This window comes from Pleurodeles waltl, chromosome 1_1 (assembly GCF_031143425.1).
Source record: "Pleurodeles waltl isolate 20211129_DDA chromosome 1_1, aPleWal1.hap1.20221129, whole genome shotgun sequence".
Classification (NCBI taxonomy): Eukaryota; Metazoa; Chordata; class Amphibia; order Caudata; family Salamandridae; genus Pleurodeles; species Pleurodeles waltl.
This window is the reverse complement of record NC_090436.1, coordinates 422,774,073-422,790,549: the sequence shown is the minus strand read 5'-3', so window position 1 is coordinate 422,790,549 and position 16,477 is coordinate 422,774,073. Positions and strand designations below refer to the sequence as shown.

Here is a 16,477-nt window from a genome sequence, read left to right as displayed (position 1 = left end):
CCTAGGACCAATTTCTCCCCAAGAATTGGGAAAGAAGGCGGACCATTGGGTCAAGACAAGGGTGTCCAAGACTTCAACAGGGGGTGACCAAAAGAAAGGGGTCACAAAGACTCCCCAGGGGAAGAGTGATGAGACAACCAAAACTAAAAATAGTAAAGAGTCTTCTACAGGCCCCCAAAAACCTGCACAGGAGGGTGGGCCCAGAGCCTCTTCACAAAACAATGGGTACAAGGGTAAAAACTTTGATCCCAAAAAGGCCTGGTGTCATAGCTGTAAACCGCATGGACACCAAACTGGAGACAAGGCCTGTCCCAAGAAAGGTTCCACTCCAAACTCCCATCCAGGTAACACTGGTATGGCTAGTCTCCAAGTGGGATCAACAGTGTGCCCAGAGCAAATCAGGGTCCACACTGAAGCTACTCTAGTTTCTGAGGGTGGGGTGGATTTAGCCACACTAGCTGTCTGGCCGCCTAACATGCAAAAATACAGACAGCAACTCTTAATTAATGGGACTAGAATAGAGGGCCTGAGGGATACAGGTGCCAGTGTCACCATGGTGACAGAGAAACTGGTTTCCCCTGGCCAATACCTGACTGGAAAAACTTACACAGTCACCAACGCTGACAATCAGAGAAAAGTACATCCCATGGCAATGGTTACTTTAGAATGGGGAGGGGTCAATGGCCTGAAACAGGTGGTGGTCTCCTCAAATATCCCAGTGGACTGTCTGCTTGGAAATGACCTGGAGTCCTCAGCATGGGCTGAGGTAGAACTAAAAACCCATGCAGCAATGCTGGGTATCCCTGAACTGGTGTGTGTGAAAACAAGAGCACAATGCAAGGCACAGGGTGAACAAGTAGAGCTGGAGTCTGGAAGAATGGCCCAGCCTACCAAGAGAACAGGAAAGTCAGTTGGGAAACCAACTGCAACACAGCAAAAGAAAGGGAACCTCTCTTCTCAGGAAGAAGTTCTGCCCTCTGAGGGAACTGAGCCTTTGGAGCTTGAACCTTACCAGGTTGAGCTCTTGGGCCCAGGGGGACCCTCAAGGGAGGAGCTGTGTAAGGGACAAGAAACCTGTCCCTCTCTTGAAGGCCTTAGGCAGCAAGCTGCTGAAGAGTCCAAAGGCAAGAAAAATGGAACACATAGGGTCTATTGGGAAGATGGACTCCTGTACACTGAGGCCAGAGACCCCAAACCTGGTGCCACTAGGAGAGTGGTAGTGCCTCAGCTGTTCAGGAAGTTCATCCTAACATTGGCCCATGACATTCCCCTTGCTGGACATTTGGGACAAACCAAGACGTGGGAGAGGTTAGTCAACCACTTCTACTGGCCCAATATGTCCAACATGGTTAAGGAGTTTTGCCTCTCCTGCCCCACCTGTCAAGCCAGTGGTAAGACAGGTGGGCATCCAAAGGCCCCCCTCATTCCACTTCCAGTGGTGGGGGTTCCCTTTGAAAGAGTGGGTGTGGACATAGTTGGTCCACTAGAACCTCCCACAGCCTCAGGAAATATGTATATCCTGGTAGTAGTGGATCATGCTACCAGGTATCCTGAAGCTATTCCCCTTAGGTCGACTACTGCCCCTGCAGTAGCCAAGGCCCTCATTGGTATCTTTACCAGAGTGGGTTTCCCTAAGGAGGTGGTGTCTGACAGAGGTACCAACTTCATGTCAGCATACCTAAAGCACATGTGGAATGAGTGTGGGGTGACTTATAAATTCACTACACCATACCATCCACAAACTAATGGCTTGGTTGAGAGATTCAACAAGACATTAAAAGGCATGATCATGGGGCTCCCAGAAAAACTCAAAAGGAGATGGGATGTCCTCTTGCCATGTCTGCTTTTCGCTTACAGAGAGGTGCCACAGAAGGGAGTAGGATTCTCACCCTTTGAACTTCTGTTTGGTCATCCTGTAAGAGGACCACTTGCTCTTGTTAAAGAAGGCTGGGAGAGACCTCTCCATGAGCCTAAACAAGACATAGTGGACTATGTACTTGGCCTTTGCTCTAGAATGGCAGAGTACATGGAAAAGGCAACCAAAAACCTTGAGGCCAGCCAACAGCTCCAGAAGTTTTGGTATGACCAAAAGGCTGCACTGGTTGAGTTCCAACCAGGGCAGAAAGTCTGGGTTCTGGAGCCTGTGGCTCCCAGGGCACTCCAGGACAAATGGAGTGGCCCTTACCCAGTACTAGAAAGGAAGAGTCAGGTCACCTACCTGGTGGACCTGGGCACAAGCAGGAGCCCCAAGAGGGTGATCCATGTGAACCGCCTTAAGCTCTTCCATGACAGGGCTGATGTGAATCTGTTGATGGTAACAGATGAGGATCAGGAGGCAGAGAGTGAACCTCTCCCTGATCTTCTGTCATCAGACCCAAAAGATGGCACAGTAGATGGAGTGATCTACTCAGACACCCTCTCTGGCCAACAGCAAGCTGATTGTAGGAGAGTCCTACAACAGTTTCCTGAACTCTTCTCCTTAACCCCTGGTCAGACACACCTGTGTACCCATGATGTGGACACAGGAGACAGCATGCCTGTCAAGAACAAGATCTTCAGACAATCTGACCATGTTAAGGAAAGCATCAAGGTGGAAGTCCACAAGATGCTGGAATTGGGAGTAATTGAGCGCTCTGACAGCCCCTGGGCTAGCCCAGTGGTCTTAGTCCCCAAACCTCACACCAAAGATGGAAAGAAAGAGATGAGGTTTTGTGTGGACTACAGAGGGCTCAATTCTGTCACCAAGACAGATGCTCATCCAATTCCAAGAGCTGATGAGCTCATAGATAAATTAGGTGCTGCCAAATTCTTAAGTACCTTGGACTTGACAGCAGGGTACTGGCAAATAAAAATGGCACCTGGAGCAAAAGAGAAAACAGCATTCTCCACACCTGATGGGCATTATCAGTTTACTGTTATGCCCTTTGGTTTAAAGAATGCCCCTGCCACCTTCCAAAGGTTGGTGAATCAAGTCCTTGCTGGCTTGGAGTCCTTTAGCACAGCTTATCTTGATGATATTGCTGTCTTTAGCTCCACCTGGCAGGATCACCTGGTCCACCTGAAGAAGGTTTTGAAGGCTCTGCAATCTGCAGGCCTCTCTATCAAGGCATCCAAATGCCAGATAGGGCAGGGAACTGTGGTTTACTTGGGACACCTTGTAGGTGGAGGCCAAGTTCAGCCACTCCAACCCAAGATCCAGACTATTCTGGACTGGGTAGCTCCAAAAACCCAGACTCAAGTCAGGGCATTCCTTGGCTTGACTGGGTATTACAGGAGGTTTGTGAAGGGATATGGATCCATTGTGACAGCCCTCACTGAACTCACCTCCAAGAAAATGCCCAAGAAAGTGAACTGGACTGTGGAATGCCAACAGGCCTTTGACACCCTGAAACAAGCAATGTGCTCAGCACCAGTTCTAAAAGCTCCAGATTATTCTAAGCAGTTCATTGTGCAGACTGATGCCTCTGAACATGGGATAGGGGCAGTTTTGTCCCAAACAAATGATGATGGCCTTGACCAGCCTGTTGCTTTCATTAGCAGGAGGTTACTCCCCAGGGAGCAGCGTTGGAGTGCCATTGAGAGGGAGGCCTTTGCTGTGGTTTGGTCCCTGAAGAAGCTGAGACCATACCTCTTTGGGACTCACTTCCTAGTTCAAACTGACCACAGACCTCTCAAATGGCTGATGCAAATGAAAGGTGAAAATCCTAAACTGTTGAGATGGTCCATCTCCCTACAGGGAATGGACTTTATAGTGGAACACAGACCTGGGACTGCCCATGCCAATGCAGATTGCCTTTCCAGGTTCTTCCACTTAGAAAATGAAGACTCTCTTGGGAAAGGTTAGTCTCATCCTCTTTCGTTTGGGGGGGGGTTGTGTAAGGAAATGCCTCCTTGGCATGGTTGCCCCCTGACTTTTTGCCTTTGCTGATGCTATGTTTACAATTGAAAGTGTGCTGAGGCCTGCTAACCAGGCCCCAGCACCAGTGTTCTTTCCCTAACCTGTACTTTTGTATCCACAATTGGCAGACCCTGGCATCCAGATAAGTCCCTTGTAACTGGTACTTCTGGTACCAAGGGCCCTGATGCCAAGGAAGGTCTCTAAGGGCTGCAGCATGTCTTATGCCACCCTGGAGACCTCTCACTCAGCACAGACACACTGCTTGCCAGCTTGTGTGTGCTAGTGAGGACAAAACGAGTAAGTCGACATGGCACTCCCCTCAGGGTGCCATGCCAGCCTCTCACTGCCTATGCAGTATAGGTAAGACACCCCTCTAGCAGGCCTTACAGCCCTAAGGCAGGGTGCACTATACCATAGGTGAGGGTACCAGTGCATGAGCATGGTACCCCTACAGTGTCTAAACAAAACCTTAGACATTGTAAGTGCAGGGTAGCCATAAGAGTATATGGTCTGGGAGTCTGTCAAACACGAACTCCACAGCACCATAATGGCTACACTGAAAACTGGGAAGTTTGGTATCAAACTTCTCAGCACAATAAATGCACACTGATGCCAGTGTACATTTTATTGTAAAATACACCCCAGAGGGCACCTTAGAGGTGCCCCCTGAAACTTAACCGACTGTCTGTGTAGGCTGACTAGTTCCAGCAGCCTGCCACACCAGAGACATGTTGCTGGCCCCATGGGGAGAGTGCCTTTGTCACTCTGAGGCCAGTAACAAAGCCTGCTCTGGGTGGAGATGCTAACACCTCCCCCAGGCAGGAGCTGTGACACCTGGCGGTGAGCCTCAAAGGCTCACCCCTTTGTCACAGCCCAGCAGGGCACTCCAGCTTAGTGGAGTTGCCCGCCCCCTCCGGCCACGGCCCCCACTTTTGGCGGCAAGGCTGGAGGGAACAAAGAAAGCAACAAGGAGGAGTCACTGACCAGTCAGGACAGCCCCTAAGGTGTCCTGAGCTGAGGTGACTCTGACTTTTAGAAATCCTCCATCTTGCAGATGGAGGATTCCCCCAATAGGGTTAGGATTGTGACCCCCTCCCCTTGGGAGGAGGCACAAAGAGGGTGTACCCACCCTCAGGGCTAGTAGCCATTGGCTACTAACCCCCCCAGACCTAAACACGCCCTTAAATTTAGTATTTAAGGGCTACCCTGAACCCTAGAAAATTAGATTCCTGCAACAACAAGAAGAAGGACTACCTAGCTGAAAACCCCTGCAGAGGAAGACCAGAAGACAACAACTGCCTTGGCTCCAGAAACTCACCGGCCTGTCTCCTGCCTTCCAAAGAACTCTGCTCCAGCGACGCCTTCCAAAGGGACCAGCGACCTCTGAATCCTCTGAGGACTGCCCTGCTTCGACGACGACAAGAAACTCCCGAGGACAGCGGACCTGCTCCAAAAAGACTGCAACTTTATCGAAAGGAGCAGCTTGAAAGAACCCTGCAAGCTCCCCGCAAGAAGCGTGAGACTTGCAACACTGCACCCGGCGACCCCGACTCGGCTGGTGGAGATCCAACACCTCAGGAGGGACCCCAGGACTACTCTGATACTGTGAGTACCAAAACCTGTCCCCCCTGAGCCCCCACAGCGCCGCCTGCAGAGGGAATCCCGAGGCTTCCCCTGACCGCGAATCTTTGAATCCAAAGTCCCGACGCCTGGGAGAGACCCTGCACCCGCAGCCCCCAGGACCCGAAGGACCGGACTTTCACTGGAGAAGTGACCCCCAGGAGTCCCTCTCCCTTGCCCAAGTGGAGGTTTCCCCGAGGAACCCCCCCCTTGCCTGCCTGCAGCGCTGAAGAGATCCCGAGATCTCTCATAGACTAACATTGCGAACCCGACGCTTGTTTCTACACTGCACCCGGCCGCCCCCGCGCTGCTGAGGGTGAAATTTCTGTGTGGGCTTGTGTCCCCCCCGGTGCCCTACAAAACCCCTCTGGTCTGCCCTCCGAAGACGCGGGTACTTACCTGCAAGCAGACCGGAACCGGGGCACCCCCGTCTCTCCATTCTAGCCTATGTGTTTTGGGCACCACTTTGAACTCTGCACCTGACCGGCCCTGAGCTGCTGGTGTGGTGACTTTGGGGTTGCTCTGAACCCCCAACGGTGGGCTACCTTGGACCAAGAACTGAACCCTGTAAGTGTCTTACTTACCTGGTAAACCTAACAAAAACTTACCTCCCCTAGGAACTGTGAAAATTGCACTAAGTGTCCACTTTTAAAACAGCTATTTGTCAATAACTTGAAAAGTATACATGCAATTTTTATGATTTAAAATTCCTAAAGTACTTACCTGCAATACCTTTCGAATGAGATATTACATGTAGAATTTGAACCTGTGGTTCTTAAAATAAACTAAGAAAAGATATTTTTCTATAACAAAACCTATTGGCTGGATTTGTCTCTGAGTGTGTGTACCTCATTTATTGTCTATGTGTATGTACAACAAATGCTTAACACTACTCCTTGGATAAGCCTACTGCTCGACCACACTACCACAAAATAGAGCATTAGTATTATCTATTTTTACCACTATTTTACCTCTAAGGGGAACCCTTGGACTCTGTGCATGCTATTCCTTACTTTGAAATAGCACATACAGAGCCAACTTCCTACACTTGGTATGTGCACTTTGTGTGGCGTGGGTTCCTATCATACAAGAACAACATTATAGTTTAATAAATCAAACATAGAAGCAGGTTTTGTGTAGCGCCCACCATGAATCATGTATTTCGCGGTCATCTTAAATGTGATAATGCAGAAAAAGGAGGGAATGTGAGACCAAACAATTGCTTAGGATCACACAATTTGAAAAAGTGTGTAAGCTGGGATCAATTCCAGGTTTTCTGGGTTCCCATTGTTTATTTCAGCCACTAGATGTATATCATTTGCTTCTTCTACACCTACCTTGGCACCAATCCCCCAAGCCACCACATCCGACCGCCACTGCCCTGGAATCAATGCGGCCCCCAGGCATGTCACAGACCAAACTTTTTGGCCCCTGGGAAAATGTTTGCGAGTACCCATGCATTAGAGGAACCCTTCTTCCAAATTCATAAAGATAGGTAGTCCTATGTAGCAATCTTGAATTTCTTCCAAAGGTTGTCTCTACTTTTCACCTAAATCAATTGGATGAGTTAACGGTTTTCTTCCCACAACCTGAATCAGTTGCAGAAAGAGTTCTACGCACTTTAGATGTTAAAAGGGCATTAATGTATTATGTTGATAGAACTGAAGGGTTCGCAAAACCAAACAACTCTTTGTTGCTTTCTCACCTCCACACAAGGGGAAGGCTAAATCTAAAGCAGGTATCTTAGGATGGAAAATTAAATGTATCCAGACCTGTTATGCTAAAGCCAAAAGAACGTTACCCACACCTCGTGGAGCACAATTTGTGAAGCAGCCACTATGTCAAATCTACACACACTCACTAAACTCTATTGTTTGGATTTACTAGCACGAAAACAGGCAAATGTTGGACAGGCAATACTTCGTACTCTTTTTTTCAAACAACTGCAACACCCACGGGTTAGCCAATGGTGGAGGTTTCCACAAATAGACCTTGTTCGTAACTGAAAACGCACAAAGCCCAAACATTGCCTCCAGACTCCCACACCCACAATTGAAGGGCAATGCTCTGTTGATGAAGAGGTCAGTGATATTTGCCCACGCTTTTTCACCTCTCCCTCTTTTTCCATTTGTTGTGAAGAAGCTCAGGCACACCTCTCTCACGCTCATTCTATAAGCTCCCACTTGGGCACGTCAATCTTGGTTCACAGCCTTACTCGAACGGTCAGTAGTTCTCACAAGACGTTTTCCATACATCTGGACCTTCACGCTCAGAACCATGGAGAAATCAGGCCCCCAAGTCCCAAAGATCTCAGTTTTGCGATTTGGCTCCTGATTTGGATATTTTAAATTACCTACAGAATCTATGAAGATTCTCAAAAAAGCACATAAGCCTACAATTCATTTACACACTTGTGGGTTAGCTTAGACAGTAATTCGACATCACCTTGCAGCGATAGCTGCATATCAACAAAATCGATACCGCTTATCACTGTTCAGGATACCTGTGATTAAGGCACATTCACTAAACACTATTGTGTGGATGTACTAGCATGACAACAGGTAAATCTGAGACAGGCAGTACCTTTTTTTTTTTTTTTTCTTCAAACAACTGCATCACCCACGGCTTAGCCCCCACTTTCTGGAGGGCACTGCTTTACAGTCTATGCAGAGCATGTGTATCTACAGCCACATATGCCATGGAAAAGATTAAGTTACTTACCTTGTAAGTATCTGTTTGTGGCATGTAGTGCTGTAGATTCACATGCACATGCCCTCCTCCCTGGGCTCCCATGGCGGTTGTAGTATTTTATTATACGTTATTTGCATGGACATCTTTCCTAGACACTCTACACACTCCATTCTCACCCGACTGCTGGAAAACAATCTAACAATGGAGTCGATGAAAGAAAAACAACTTGCATACATCCGGACCCAGCACTAGATGGCAGAAGTATGCAGAGCATGTTACAGCACTACATGCCACAAATAAATGCTTACAGGGGAAGTAACATAATCTTTTCCCTTCATCCTCCCCAAACTGTCAATTCAAATTCCTAATCTTTAGTAATTTCTTATTAACGCTGCAAATGCTCATGGCGCCCTACCTTAAGGCTCAGCCTGCTTTCTAAAGATGAGACACCCTGACAGGGCCTCACACTTGCTACCACTGAATTCACCACCCCTAGTATACTAAATCAAAACATGGTTACATTGGATATAGTCATCTTTACATATGTTTCCAGCTCAGCTGCTAGGAAAGTTCTACCATCAGAGTGTGGCACTTCATTTGCATGTTGGGCCAACAGTAAGCATGGCAGGGAACCTGCAGTGCAGCGTTCAAAAGGTTGATCCTTAACCACCATTCTGTACAGTCATTAGGAAATGTAATCCAGCATTGGCATGCAATTCCAGCAGCATGCAGATGACACCAATGTCTAAATGGGCATCTTTACTGAGTAAATAGTTTGGGCTGTTGCACTCGTCGTACTTGTTTAAAAAATGCAATTCAAATTAATGTTAATATTGAAATAGAGATGGGCTCATCCCTGGTTAACAAGGAACTCCTACGTCCTTCAGAGGCATCCTGTCACACACCATTCCAAAAGACTAAGCCAACAGTGATCACTATTGGCTGCTCCATTGCCCAATTGTACAGGTCTGCTGGTCCTGAGAACCATTACAATACAGCTAAATGTGCTAGAGTGGATTCTGCCTTTATCTCCAGTGCTGCTTTAACCTACTATTAATAGAAATTGAACCAGTAGAAGGTGTTGAAAACAATGCAACACAGATTGATGCGATTCCCCTTCCAGCCCTGCCCGGGGGTGGGAGGGAGGCCCTCGGGGGGAGCACCAGCAATTCCCCTGAGGGCCAGGTGCAGGACATAACCGTTATGTCCTGGGCACCCGAGGGGTTAATAGTCAAATCCTGGAGTGTATATGCTGTTTGATCACTGACACACACGGTTTGGCGACACTAAGACGTCTGCAAGACTAAACTAACAAGGCACAAAATGTGTCCATTCTACCCACATTTTTATATTAAATGTCCTTTGCAAAGAGTAATCATGTAAGAGGCCATATTGTAATGGTCGCATCCATTAACAAAAACGTATGCCTACAGAGTGGACATTTTTGTGTATGTTCTTAGAAGTTCACACTTTGTCCTAATGTTAAAGAGAAGTTAACAATAGGCAAGGAATGACAACAGAGACTGTAAAATTACCAGCCCTCTTTCCTGAAGCCTTTGATTCTGCCCTGCAGTATAATTCAACCAACAATTTTATGATATTAAACTTCAATGTAGAGGATACACATCTTCATTCTTCTAGAACAATAAAGCTTTCCACATCCAGAAATTAAACGGTCACATATCAAAGATCTGCATAAACTACCCAAACCCATCTACCGGGCGTTGAAAAAGCCTCAACAGAAATTTCTGAACTGTTCCTCCTGCTCTCCTTATACACCCATTGTAAAGAAATGGCTCCCTGTTGCAGTTACCCCCCACTTTTTGCCTGATACTGATGCTGACTTAACTGAGAAGTGTGCTGGGACCCTGCTAACCAGGCCCCAGCACCAGTGTTCTTTCACCTAAAATGTACCATTGTTTCCACAATTGGCACAACCCTGGCACCTAGGTAAGTCCCTTGTAACTGGTACCCCTGGTACCAAGGGCCCTGATGCCAGGGAAGGTCTCTAAGGGTTGCAGCATGTCTTATGCCACCCTAGGGACCCCTCACTCAGCACAGACACACTGCTTGCCAGCTTGTGTGTGCTGATGGGGAGAAAATGACTAAGTCGACATGGCACTCCCCTCAGGGTGCCATGCCAACCTCCCACTGCCTGTGGCATAGGTAAGTCACCCCTCTAGTAGGCCTTACAGCCCTAAGGCAGGGTGCACTATACCATAGGTGAGGGCATATGTGCATGAGCACTATGCCCCTACAGTGTCTAAGCAAAACCTTAGACATTGTAAGTGCAGGGTAGCCATAAGAGTATATGGGCTGGGAGTCTGTCAAAAACGAACTCCACAGCTCCATAATGGCTACACTGAATACTGGGAAGTTTAGTATCAAACTTCTCAGAATAATAAACCCACACTGATGCCAGTGTTGGATTTATTAAAAAATGCACACAGAGGGCATCTTAGAGATACCCCCTGTATTTTACCCAATTGTTCAGTGCAGGACTGACTGGTCTGTGCCAGCCTGCTGCTGAGAGACGAGTGTCTGACCTCATGCGGTGAGAGCCTTTGTGCTCTCTGAGGACAGAAACAAAGCCTGCTCTGGGTGGAGGTGCTTCACACCTCCCCCCTGCAGGAACTGTAACACCTAGCAGTGAGCTTCAAAGGCTCAAGCTTCGTGTTACAATGCCCCAGGGCACTCCAGCTAGTGGAGATGCCCGCCCCCTGGACACAGCCCCACTTTTGGCGGCAAGTCCAGGAGAAATAATGAGAATAACAAGGAGGAGTCACTGGCCAGTCAGGACCGCCCCTAAGGTGTCCTGAGCTGAGGGGACTCTGACTTTTAGAAATCCTCCATCTTGCAGATGGAGGATTCCCCAATAGGATTAGGGATGTGACCTCCTCCCCTTGGGAGGAGGCACAAAGAGGGTGTACCCACCCTCAGGGCTAGTAGCCATTGGCTACTAACCCCCCAGACCTAAACACGCCCTTAAATTTAGTATTTAAGGGCTCCCCTGAACCTAAGAATTTAGATTCCTGCAACTTACCTGAAGAAGAAGACTGCTGAGCTGAAAAACCCCTGCAGAGGAAGAACAGAAGACACCAACTGCTTTGGCCCCAGTCCTACCGGCCTGTCTCCTGCCTTCTAAAGAAACCTGCTCCAGCGACGCTTTCCAAGGGACCAGCGACCTCTGAAACCTCTGAGGACTGCCCGACTTCGAGAAAGACAAGAAACTCCCGAGGACAGCGGCCCTGCTCCAAAAGAACTGCAACTTTGCTTCAAGTAGCAGATTTAAAGACCCCTGCAACTCCCCGCAAGTAGCGTGAGACTTGCAACACTGCACCCGGCGACCCCGACTCGACTGGTGGAGAAACAACGCTTCAAGGAGGACCCTCCTGCGACTCTACGACTGTGAGTAACCAAAGTTGTCCCCCCTGAACCCCCACAGCGACGCCTGCAGAGGGAATCCCCAGGCTTCCCCTGACCGCGACTGTCTAAACTCCATTTCCCGACGGCTGGAAAAGACCCTGCACCCGCAGCCCCCAGCACCTGAAGGATCGGAACTTCTGTGCAGGAGTGACCCCCAGGAGGCCCTCTCCCTTGCCCAGGTGGTGCCTACCCCGAGGAGCCCCCCCCTTGCCTGCCTGCAACGCTGAAGAGATCCCTTGATCTCTCATTGATTTCCATTGAAAACCCGACGCTTGTTTCTACACTGCACCCGGCCGCCCCAGTGCCGCTGAGGGTGTACTTTTTGTGTGGACTTGTGTCCCCCCCCCGGTGCCCTACAAAACCCCCCTGGTCTGCCCTCCGAAGACGCGGGTACTTACCTGCTGGCAGACCGGAACCGGGGCACCCCCTTCTCTCCATTGAAGCCTATGCGTTTTGGGCACCTCTTTGACCTCTGCACCTGACCGGCCCTGAGCTGCTGGTGTGGTAACTTTGGGGTTGCTCTGAACCCCCAACGGTGGGCTACCTTGGACCCAAACCTGAGACTTGTAAGTGATTTACTTACCTGACAAACCTAACAAAAACTTACCTCCCCCAGGAACTGTGAAAATTGCACTAAGTGTCCACTTTTAAAACCGCTTATTGTGTTTTATGTAAAAAGTATACATGCTAATGTAATGATTCAAAGTTCCTAAAGTACTTACCTGCAATACCTTTCAAATGAGATATTACATGTAGAATTTGAACCTGTGGTTCTTAAAATAAACTAAGAGAAGATATTTTTCTATAACAAAACCTATTGGCTGGATTTGTCTCTGAGTGTGTGTTCCTCATTTATTGCCTGTGTGTATGTGCAGCAAATGCTTAACACTACTCCTTTGATAAGCCTACTGCTCGACCACACTACCACAAAATAGAGCATTAGTATTATCTCTTTTTGCCACTATCTTACCTCTAAGGGGAACCCTTGGACTCTGTGCATACTATTCCTTACTTTGAAATAGTGCATACAGAGCCAACTTCCTACACCCATTACAAACCACTGCTGCCTGCAAGTGTCTCCTAACATTGCTTGTGCTTCCATTCTAATCGTTTAGTGATTTAAAGTATGTTACTTTGTTCTTTAACATCGTTAACCTGCTTGTGCCCTTGTACATTTTTCAGGTAAATGTTTTTAGCATATAGTAAACAAATCTCATCAAATGCAAAAATACAGAAAAATACAGAATATTAAATGGCAGATGTTGCTTTTAACTGTACACCTCTAGTGTGAGAACCAGGTAGTGAGTTTGAGTTGCATTACTGCTTTCTTTTTTAGTAATATTTGATGTATTTTAACAGCCCAGTGTACGAGTGAGGAAGCCAGAAGTGACAGTGGCAGTAATGCAGGAATTAAACCGCAGGGGGACACTAAAAAATGCCCTTGCAGGAAGGGATGAAAAACAGCTCAGCTTGTTACTTGGTTTCTTGCTAAGGTAAGAGTTTATTCATTGAGTGTGCAAAAAAGTATTGTCATTTGGGCATTAAGACTAAATTAAATATAGGCCTTTGGATCTTGCACTTCCTATTTCTTCCTCCCAGAAGCTTGCAGATAATTTGTAGCAATGGGTCTTTCCAGCTTCCTGCTGAGGTACCTCTTCTGCTCGATAGTACCACTCCGTTAACTTTTGTCTCCCATCTACCGTGTGCCCCCTTGTGCTGCACCCCTTTGATCTGCCTCCACATGCATTAGAACTCCTCCTGCTCTTTCAAGTGTTTGTGTGACCGCTTTTTCTTCCCCATCAGTTTTCAAAATGGCTCAAAAATAATGTCCATCAACAATAATACGTCACCCGAACCCCCCAAACCTACAACAACATGCTCACATAGGGGTAAAGACCAGTCTTTTAGAATTCAGGTCTTTTTCTTTTATTGTTTTTCAGGTAGGCAGTCCAGAAGTTAGCATTTTTGCAGTGTAAATCTTTTTCTGGAATTGCATGCGGTCTATTATTCCACCAAATAGCAGGTGGGTCCACAACAGGAACTGTTTCTTATACCACTCTATTTTTTTCCAGTTGGGCTTCCACTATAGGTTTGCAGGACCAGTCCCCTATCACACTGAACGTAAACCCACAAAATGCCTGTTTGCCATTGTCAGGTTAGGTTTTTGCTGCCCTTTGGTTTGGAAGCAAGGTCTAGTGCCGCAGGTCAAGGAACGTTGAGGAAGCAGTGGTGCAGAGACCTGGATCAACGCAAGAAAATCAAAGACGAAACTGCAGACATCGAAAAATAGATGAACAGACCGAAAAAAATGCAGAAGATAAAGGCCTCCTTTAATTAGCTTTGGGTAGTTATGTAAAATACTTTGTTTTATGTAAAATACTTGATTTAGATTTTGCCTCAATTGCAACCACAACCTGACTTATATAAAGGCCATAGGTCATATGGATGTAAAGTGCGTAAGAGAACCTTCAAAGTAAGGAAGAAACGGAGGTGGCCACACTAAGCCTTGGCCCAAGCAAAACTAGTGTCCCATAAGGATGTGGGGCTGTCAGACAAGGACAGTGTCTCCGATGAATTAGAGGAGCATCAGGGAGAATAGGGATCTGCTGCAGAAGAAGCAGTCTGATGACTCTCTGAAGTAATTTCGGTTTCCCTTCAGAACAGGAGAAAACATCCATAGAATTAAAGCCCCCAGTGACGCAGTAAGCGCAGGAAGAATTTTGAGTGTGAGTAGCCTATGCTAGAGAACAGCTTGCATAGTGAGGAGGTTATAGGGCAGGACCTGGAGGCTGACTCTCCCGAAGAGAAACTCAACTCATACCCATCAAGACCATATCCCCTGATGGCCTATCATTGTACAATATATAGTGGTCAGGAGGACAGCAGACATATGCTAGGTACAGTTGGAAAAAGAACAGGCTTCTTGCAGAAGAACAACTCAGTTCTGCCCATGCTCCATAGCATCATAAATCAAAGTAAGGAGGTATTTAAAGAACCAGCAGGCGGTCACTGCAGGAGGGTAGGAGAAATATAAGCCTGACAGTACCCTATTTTACATCAAAGATAGTGCACCAGCTGACTTCTCAATTGTATCTAGAGCCAGAAAGAGGAAGAACAACCAGGAGCTGGCAGGGCCACCACCAGGTAAAACAAAGGGCTAGAGCCAATGGGCAGGAAGGAATCAGCAATCACCTAATAGTGCATGCCAAACTTAAATGACCTGCACAGCAAATATTGACACCAACAATGGGAGATCGGAGATTTCATGCATAATCTGTTTAACAAATAGAAGAAGAGGGTAAAAGCAGTTATACATGAGGGCAAAAGCGTCTCAAGCACATGCATCAACTCCTCTCTCAACGCCACTGATATAACTAGAAAGCAGATGTGCACAGGCATCACACTGAGATGCCATGCCCAGTTAAGGGTTATCAGGCTTTAAACCAGGAGTACCTGTATCCATCCTCAATGTGCCCTTCGCCAGATAGACCCCGTCTGGAACTGCAATAAACAAGTCATTGCAACAAATGTAAAAGACGTTGGAACAGCAAAGGAGATTGGAGCCTCGGCGAGGCACACTGTTTAGTAGAAGACCGATATGAAGTTCTGGCTTCCAGCCAATACCCACAGCAAGGACAGTCCATCCAGGGAGGAGGTGCACAAAAAGCAAGTCTGCAGTGGCAAAACCCAACACAAGGAAAATACCCCTTTCGATACAGAGGAAGAAGGAGCCAAGCCACAAGGAGACCTGGAACATCAAACAGAGGACTCTTAAGGGGGAAACCCCGACACTTTAGAGCAGCAGGGGACGGACTTAGAGGTTGTTTCAAGGAGTCGGAAAACAAAACGTCAGACACGTAGGTATTAAACATTATAAAACATGGATATTGTATAGAACTGGATAATTTACCTCAAAAATCAAAAAAGGATAACGTATGTAGAGGAAGAACTAATATGAATAGAATAGGAAATGAGTAACTGTGAGAAAGTAGCCTCTTTCTAGCCTTGTTACCCCCACTTTAGGCCTGTTTGTGAGTGTATGTCAGGGTGTTTTCACTGTCTCACTGGGATCCTGCCAGCCAGGGCCCAGTGCTCATAGTGAAAACCCTATGTTTTCAGTATGTTTGTTATGTGTCACTGGGACCCTGCTAGTCAGGACCCCAGTGCTCATAAGTTTGTGGCCTATATGTATGTGTTCCCTGTGTGGTGCCTAACTGTCTCACTGAGGCTCTGCTAACCAGAACCTCAGTGGTTATGCTCTCTCATTTCTTTCCAAATTGTCACTAACAGGCTAGTGACCAATTTTACCAATTTACATTGGCTTACTGGAACACCCTTATAATTCCCTAGTATATGGTACTGAGGTACCCAGGGTATTGGGGTTCCGGGAGATCCCTATGGGCTGCAGCATTTCTTTTGCCACCCATAGGGAGCTCTGACAATTCTTACACAGGCCTGCCACTGCAGCCTGAGTGAAATAACGTCCACGTAATTTCACAGCCATTTTACACTGCACTTAAGTAACTTATAAGTCACCTATATGTCTAACCTTTACCTGGTAAAGGTTAGGTGCAAAGTTACTTAGTGTGAGGGCACCCTGGCACTAGCCAAGGTGCCCCCACATTGTTCAGGGCCAATTCCCCGGACTTTGTGAGTGCGGGGACACCATTACACGCGTGCACTACATATAGGTCACTACCTATATGTAGCTTCACAATGGTAACTCCGAATATGGCCATGTAACATGTCTATGATCATGGAATTGCCCCCTCTATACCACCCTGGCATAGTTGGCACAATCCCATGATCCCAGTGGTCTGTAGCACAGACCCTGGTACTGCC

At 47.3% G+C, this 16,477-nt stretch overlaps 1 protein-coding gene across 1 annotated transcript in view; it reads left to right on the top strand.

Moving 5' to 3' along the window:
* The window catches only part of UTP15 (UTP15 small subunit processome component), a 280,270-nt gene that overhangs the window by 224,359 nt on the left and 39,434 nt on the right, over positions 1 to 16,477 (top strand). Inside the window, exon 12 of the mRNA XM_069224002.1 lies at positions 12,995 to 13,128. Coding sequence (XP_069080103.1) covers positions 12,995 to 13,128 — 134 coding nt within the window. The remainder of the gene's footprint in view (positions 1 to 12,994; positions 13,129 to 16,477) is intronic.